The 8,526-nt window shown below is 38.1% G+C and overlaps 1 protein-coding gene across 1 annotated transcript; it reads right to left on the bottom strand.

Moving 5' to 3' along the window:
• Positions 1 to 478: 478 nt before the first annotated feature.
• On the bottom strand, positions 479 to 4,316 carry LOC111802762 (dihydroceramide fatty acyl 2-hydroxylase FAH1-like). Its single transcript, XM_023687253.1, has 7 exons — positions 4,068 to 4,316; positions 3,416 to 3,482; positions 3,026 to 3,118; positions 2,715 to 2,911; positions 2,513 to 2,618; positions 1,904 to 2,050; positions 479 to 932 (listed from the first exon to the last, which is right to left on the bottom strand). Exons 2-7 carry the CDS (start codon positions 3,464 to 3,466, stop codon positions 810 to 812), a joined length of 717 nt encoding a protein of 238 aa, XP_023543021.1. The 5' UTR covers positions 3,467 to 3,482; positions 4,068 to 4,316; the 3' UTR covers positions 479 to 809.
• Between the last annotated feature and the right edge of the window lie 4,210 nt (positions 4,317 to 8,526).

Below are 8,526 nucleotides of genomic sequence, written 5' to 3' on the forward strand. Positions count from 1 at the left end.
AAAATATTATAATTAAAATGGTTAGAAAGCTCAAAACTAAAAATTATAAAAAAAATTAAAAAAAACTATTAAAAAAATAAAAATATATATATAATTATGATATAATAATACTCCAACAAATAAATAATAAATACATTATAATTTAGAATTACTTGTCTTAATTTTAAAAATTATATTTAATTTTATAATTATTTTCTTTTCAACCGCATTAAAAAAATAATTTTTAACCCTTTTGAAAAACTATTTTTCTTAAAAAATATATATTAAAATTCAACTACTAGTCTTAATTAAATATTTGAAAATAAATAAATAAAATATGTAGTTATAAAAAATGTCTCAACCCACAAACACCCTAAAAATAATATATGTAAATTTATTATTTTATTCTCGAGTATAACGCTTCCATTATATTTTACGAGAATGATATAAACTTAAAAATTTTAAAACAAAATATTACCACAAGAGTTTAACCAAAATTTAATACAAGATTAAGTACCATCTTCCTTGTTTTATATTACATTAGAACACTTGAGGCCATACAAAAACTATACTACATAATAATCTTAGAACATACTGATTCAAGATACACAGATATATGATGGCAGGATAAAATCGAATTCGAAGTTGGGCAATTTCACACCATCCCGACGACGCCACACGACAGGAACGAATAAATCAAGCAATAAGTAGGCAGAAGAACAAAGAATAATGTTGAGAATTCAATCAATCTCAGGAAGTTGCAGACATAACCTAATGCTACTGATACAACACTACACCTGAAATGATGATGATGATCATCATCATCATCATCATCTTCTTTTCTCAGCTACTTTTGAAGGTGGAGGCAATGTTCCAAACACTTTGTCCCATAGTGATGAAGTAATTCCAAAGCCTAGTGTTTGGATTCTGAAGTGATGGTTCAAGTGGTATTTCTGTACAAACAAATCAACCCATTTCCAGATTTTTTAGATATAACAACAAAACTTATATCCACTTCAAATGTATGTATGTATGTATGTATGTATAGGTGTACTCGTATAAATACCGATATAAGCTTTTTGTCAGTTCGACTGTCCTAGACGGTTGGATTTCATTTTTTAACGTGATTTGGATGGCATTGGTTTTCAACTCTTCGTCAATGTCACCTAAATTGATCAGGTGGTCGGTTTAGTCTATCTCCTCCGCCGTAACGCGATTCATGAAATCGTTCCTTACTGACCAGGGTATAATAAAGCCCACTGTTTTCTATGTTTGATGGGAGAAGTTTCTTCGAAGAGACTTATTTCTATGTCGAGGCACTACCCTACCACAAAGTGAGTTTTTATCACTAAGACGATTCTCTTTTCCTTTCATGGTCCTCGACCAAGTGAAAGCAGATGCAAATGACTTAGTGTAATAGCCCAAACCACTGCTAGTCGATATTGTCTTATTTGGGGTTTCCCTTTCAGGCTTCTCCTCAAGGTTTTTAAAACGCATCTTCGAGGGAGAGGTTTCTACACCTTTATAAAGAATGTTTTATTCTCCTCTCCAACCGATGTGGGATCTCACAATTCACCTCCCTTCAGGGCCCAACGTCCTTGCTGGCACTCGTTTCTCTCTCCAATCGATGTAAGACCTCACACTTAGGCAAGCACTTGAACTAGCAGATCCGCTTAAGAAAGCTTATCAGAGATCAACAGTTCGAAATCAATGTTTACTGGAAATTAACTGGAACTAGCAGCCCATTACAGACTTGTATCAGAATGTGTATAATTCTCTCTTAGATCAGACGATTTGCATATCAGTTCTGCTTTGACTAACATGGGGAAAACATATGCATAATAAATGTGTTCTATTTAATGGCATGCTTGATATCCTAGTGATGATAAGATATGACCAATAGATAAGCAAATTTAAAACGCACCTTAAGGTTTCGTGCCGTCTCTCCCGATGGCTGGCCGTGATGAAGGTAGTGATGGGTAACATCATACATCACGTAGCCCAGCAATCCACCTCCAACCAAACAAGGTGTGGTAGATGGAGTGGCAAAAAGCTTTATCAAGTTCCAGAACTGGTAAGTCATGCAAGGAAAATAATTAGGATGACAAGGAAAAGAATTCATGAAACCGAGCTAATTACAAAAGGTGATTAGATGGCTGCTACAGGAATATGCGAGCGTGAACCCACACGTTCACCACAACATGATAAAATAAACTTTCATAGTAAGATTTATATTCATTGGATTCATGTTCATATTGGTATGAACACTAAGCACCAAAGACTAATGACTGTATATGCCAAGAAGATTTGGTTTTATTGACTAATGACTTTCTTTTTTTTTTTTTTTTCCCAAGCGATGCCATGTTAACACGACCACAATAAGCACTAGTACGTATCTATGATCCAAATATCCCCATAACGGCTGTTCAGGAAAACGTAGAACGACAAACATTTCAAAAATAATCCCATTCAACACACTAAAGAACAATTGGCCGCAACCGAACAGGAAAGAATAAGGAGAAGATCGACATACTGGAAAGAGCAGAATAGCAGTTGCAGCAGGAGGGAAAACGAGTCGCAAGCTATCCATTGGGTGTTTGTGGTGGCAACCATGAAGAAGATAGTGTAACGTGTTTCCCCTAAAGCATCCAATTCCAAAATCGTTTGAATCATCTTAATTTGTAAGTGAAAACCAAAACAATGAAGAATTTCTAGGCAGTGTTTAGGTTACTAACCAATAGCTCTTGGTTTTGATATGGAAAAGAAATCGATGAAGAGTATATTCGAGTAACGTCCACACAAAAACTCCAAATACCACCATCAAAAATAACTCTGAAGGAGTATGACCCATCCTGTAAGACATTGATATGAACCAGCAAACAACCGGCAGCCAAATGGAAGGAATCGCCCACCAAGCCGTGCGAGTCAAGAACTATTTTGCACTCAAACAAAAAACACTCGTTAATCATCGACACGTAATCTCGATAACTTCTCAAACATTGGCGGGAAATCAAATTCTTTTGAAAACCAATAAGCTCTGCCATACCTCCCAGAAATCACTTTCGAAAAACCGAGGCCCTTCTTTGCTGACAATGGGCTGGTGAACCCATTCCTGATAATCTTCTCCAAGATGTCCTACCTGATAAAGAAATGAAAGTTCACTTCTGTAGCAAGTTGAACTGCTAAGAATATTAAGCCACCTTTCATAAAATTTTATCGTTTCCAATTTCTTTCGAGGTAGTATTACGAGAACATAAACCAAAGAACATTACGACCACCAAATAACATCAATGACACAGAAATTTACATTATTGGGCAAGAAAAGGTTCATTTCAGCTCGAAAGGCATAAGTCCAACCAACCATTTTCAATTGCATCCAAATTCTGAACCAGATTTATTCCTAATATAAACATGATCGAACCGACATTGTCGTTACCTGGAATACAAGTGGCTTATTCAAATCAACAGTGAATCCCTGTGCGACCATCTTGGCCTAGATGCAGCTGCAGAAAAGAACTAGAGGATTAAACGAAGTAACCGAAACCGACACTTTTGCCTACAATAATTCGATATCACTAAGGAGCAGCAGCATAGAAGGAAATAGTTCAGACTTCGTCATGTTTCTCGATTGGTAACTCTTAGATATCACACTGAAACTTCACTCAATAAAAGAGAACTTCATTCATTCATCTGCTCCTGTTTTCTTCTAAATAAACACATGAAACATTACACATTTTACACTTAAAACCAAGAATCCATGCTGTAATTGTTCGTATTAGAGCATCAAAAGGCCATAATCTCAAAGTTTAAGCCAAGAAAAAAATGAAAACCCACACCGATTCAGGTGGGGAAACCCTAGCTCATTTCTCCACAATTCACAAAAGAAACAGAGAGAAACGTAAATCTGAAGAAATTCCAGAAAATCCGTTCTCCAACATTCATAAAAAAAAGCCCACGCTAAATGAAAACCAAAGAAAAAGAGCCCACGACGCTACTCCACAAACGAATCGAAAGAACAAAACAACCTACAAACCACAGATCTACAAACAGCCACGGAAACCTAAGAGACGAGAAAAACAGTGACAAACCGGAAAATGAAAATGTAGGTTCGGCAGAAGCGGCGGCGGCGGCGACGACGATCTTCCTCGCTGTAGACAATGAACTACCTCCACCACCACGACGGCGGCCACCGGAGAAGGAAAGTGAGGGAGTCGTGAGTGGCAGTGTGGTATGGGGAGGAAGAGAAAAGGAGCGGAAGAGTAACGCTAAAATAGGGGTTGAGATCTGGACCGTCCGTTGAGAACATGCATCCGACGAAAACGGCCAGCAGATTCGCATAGTGGAATCTGCGGATGCCAGTCTGGCAGGATTTGCCACACCTCCAAGACCACGGTTTACGGCCATCCAGGATGGCGATGGACCAAATTTTGTGTGTTTTTTAGTGTCTTCCGGGCCAATTGAACCGTGTTCGTAAATTGGGTTGAGTCGAGTTAAACTAAAAATCCAACCCTTAGCTCAGTTCGCTTCCGTATGAATTGTTGGGTTAAAACTCCAATTTCACCTACTTTTATCCACTTCTCAGCGTAGCGAAATGTGATACCTAGTGTAAATTGCAGAATCCCATGAACCATCAAACCTTTGAACGCAAGTTGCACCTAGAGCCTTCGGCTGAGGACACGTTTGTCTGGGCGTCATGCATTGCTGTCCCCGCATGCAATACCCACTTGGGTTTGTTGCACGGTCAATGGCATAGTTAGCCTTTTGTGCGCACCTTCGTGCGATTGACTTAAAATTAGAGTTGTAACAACCTTAAATTGATTGTATAATAAACAGACTTTATTCCGGCAAACACTCTAATGTTCACATGGAGTTTAACATATGGATCAATGAACCAATGTAAATTAGAGAAATAATTTTAGAGAAGTCTGAACTTGAAACTGATGTCATGAGTTCACATAGGTTGATTTAGATTTTAAAGGATCGAATCGAACTTTCATTAAGGATAAATTAGTGACAATAACATAAGATAGACTAGAAATTGTATGCGTTGTATCGTATGAAACATTATGACGTTATTCTATATTAAGATGATGTGCATATATTAAATGTCATGATAGTTTATGACGATGATTTATTTTCTAAGACACACAACCCTAATTAATGTTAATGATGATGTAGGTATGAAGGTCAATGCATGCATGTTACCTAGGGTAATATGTGAACGGAGTATAGGGGCGTGTCATTAGAGTACTTTCTTATTTATGATAATGAGTACGGATGCTTACACTATGATGACGATGATGATCATGCCTCGCATGACACTCGAGGGTCTACTGACCTCTAGACGTTGCTACGGACAGCTAGGTTGACTATGATGGGTTTGGGAGGGTGCAAACCGCCTGGGGATCCACGTTCACACGTGTGGGTCGTGTGTAGGGAAGTACTACACATCCAATTCTGTCCGGACTGGAGGCCACCCCTACGATGGTTTTAATGATAGGTCCCTTGTCATGTGTTGCATGTGTTTGCATTCCATGACCCCAATAGTGAGGTCATTTATTGAGTATTTCTTAAAATACTCGTGTTACTTCTATTTCAGGTAAAGGCAAGATACCCTTGTATAGATGACAACGACATCAAGTAGAGACCATGACACATGCATAAGTTAGTGTAGGGTGCTTTTATCTTTAATGTTTTATTTGTTTTATTCAGTACTTCCTTATGTTGTTTTAAAGATGCTTTTGAACATGTAAGTTCATGACAATGTTTTATGATAAAGTTTTAAATATCCAATTCTACATAAGAGCATAGGTAATGATGATAGTAGCGACTTTAGGTTAGTAAAAATCTAGGGTCGTTACACCATCGACTGCACAAAGTTACTATTCTCAGAAACTATAACATATACTAATCTGATAAAGGGATATGGATTGTAACAGCTCAAGCCCACCGCTAGCCGATATTGTCCTCTTTGGGGTTTCCTTTTCGAGCTTCCCCTCTGATAAAGAGATATGGATTGTAACGGCTCTAGCCCACTGTAACAAAAATTGTCCTATTTGGACACCTTTCGAGCTTCCCCTCAAGGTTTTTAAAACGCAGACGCTAGGGAGAGGTTTCCACACCCTTACAAAGAACACTTTGTTCCCCTTTCCAATTGACATGGGATCTCACAATCCACCCCCTTCGAAGTCTAGCGTCCTCTTCAATTGCTGTGGGATCTCATAATCCACCCCCTTCGGACCCAGCATACTCGCTAACACTCGCTCCTCTCTCCAATCAATGTGAGATCTCACAATCCACCCCCTTTTATGGCTCAACGTCCTAACTGGCAAATCGCCCAGTGTCCACCCTCCTTTGGGGCTCTGCGTCCTCGCTACATAAAAGTATAGCCAAAGAAAGATGAGACGGGACAGACGGTCAGAGCCCGCAGCGGGACTACCATAGGAAAGCCCGCCCCCTCCCGCTAACATAGAAAGTGATTCCCGTAACTAGTGTCTCTATGTGAATCTCTTCCCGACCAGGCCGAATCGGGTCACCANTTGAGGCCCAACATCCTTGTTGGCACATCGTTCTATGTCTGGATATAATATCATTTGTAACAGTCCAAGCCCATTACTGACAGATATTGTTCTCTATGGGATTTCCCTCTCGGGCTTCCCCTCAAGATTTTTCAAACGCATCTGCTAGGGAGAGGGGAATAGGGAGAGATTTCTACACCCTTATAAAGAATGCTTTGTTCCGCTCTCCAATCAATGTGAAATCTCACACAGATTCACAACTGGTTAGCGATCATTTGATTGATCGTCTGTCTTGCTAAGATTATCATATGTTTATCCAAAGAGTTTTTCCAAGTTGTCGAAGTGAAGCTGCCTTCCCATTCTCTTGCCTTGGAACTATATGCTGAGATGTTGGATAAAGGCTTAATGCCTTGATAAGTATAGTGTTCCTTTGGAGTACTACTTGGTCTTTGTGAATCAACAACAATTGATAAAGCAATTCGTCATTGTTCTTTTGAGGTTTTAGAACGAACCCTTGATCGTTAGATTCTTTGTTAGACTCTTTACTATGAAGTTCGAATAAATTTGCTTTTGAAGTTCATCGTGTGAATGGTTTCACGGTGTCGAGCTTAGACTTCAAATGTAGAAGTAACAGACAAATCAAGACGTTAGATTGAAGTTCAGACAATGATGAAGAGAATCAAAAAGAGATTGAACTTGTTCAAACGTAAAAGTTTAGAGGGCGTTTTGTCTCGAGGGAAAGTTGAATACTTAAAACGAAGATGGCCTACGATGCGTATTATCTGAAGAGAACACACTTTTTCAACCGTGGTGGTACGATTGTCAATCTCTCTTCTCCTTTTGCCCGATGGCCTATTAGGTAGGATAGTAGGGGTGTACATGGTCCAGGTTGGATTAGGTTGGACTGGGTTGAGAGAATTTTTTGACCCAACCCAAAAGTTCGAGTTGGTTGGATTGGTAACCCAACCCAACCCGAAAATTTTCACAACCCAACCCAACCTTCTATTTTCGGGTTGGGTTTGTTGAGTTTTCAATTTTTTTATTTATTTTATTTATCCATCATTTATAATTATTCGAATACAATCTTAGATAAAATATATTAAAAGTTCACAAACAAACACAAATCGATCTATAATTATTTACATAAAAAATCAATAAAAAAATTAACAAGCGAAAATTGTAACATATTAACATAGTTCAACATGTCATAAAACTAAAGACATGTTTATATAATAAAAAATAAAAATACTATAAAATATTTTAATTGCAATGTGGAGTCGATAGAGGTAGAGAGCCCTCTACTAAAGAAAAAGATAAATTAAAAATAATAAAATAATATAAAAGAAATTAAACAAAATAATAATAAAATATATATCCCTAGCGTCAAACTCGAGCTTCGGTGTCCTTAGAGAGGCTAAGGAAACACTCTAGCAAACTTATTAATACATAAAGATTTTTAATATAATTTATATATTTTATTTGGCTCGGGCCAACCCGAAGATTTTATCCACGAACCCGAAATCGAACCGATTCAGTTTGAGTTCAGAAAAATTGTAACACCCCGAGCCCAACAGGTAGAATTCGCTCTATTTTTGTGACTAGCACCTTCTTAACCATTGTGAGTTTCTAGATTTTATTGGAGGACTTAGAGTGTGATTTTCAAATCGGTGTAAGAGAAAGAAATGCTCGGGATGCATCAAGGAACTTAGGGGAAAAAATGGTAATGTAATCGAAATTTTGGTCAAAGTCAACCAGGGGCAAAAATGTAATTTTGCCCCCACACATACAACCTTGAGGGGTCTGGACAGACTTGGAAGAAAGGGAAAGAGAGAAAAGAAAATAATAATAATAATAATAATAGAGAGAGAAAGAAATGAACCGTTAGGATTCTTAAGAAGAGGAAGGAGGGAGAAACGCCCCAAACCCGAACTAAAGCACCCTCAATCTTAGGTCTCCTACTAGAGCTACTCAGAGTATCAATAGGAGTGGTCTGAGCGTTGGATCGTTCGTTTCCGACAAGAAACGGGCA

Source organism: Cucurbita pepo, chromosome LG09 (assembly GCF_002806865.2).
Source record: "Cucurbita pepo subsp. pepo cultivar mu-cu-16 chromosome LG09, ASM280686v2, whole genome shotgun sequence".
In the NCBI taxonomy this organism is placed as follows: Eukaryota; Viridiplantae; Streptophyta; class Magnoliopsida; order Cucurbitales; family Cucurbitaceae; genus Cucurbita; species Cucurbita pepo.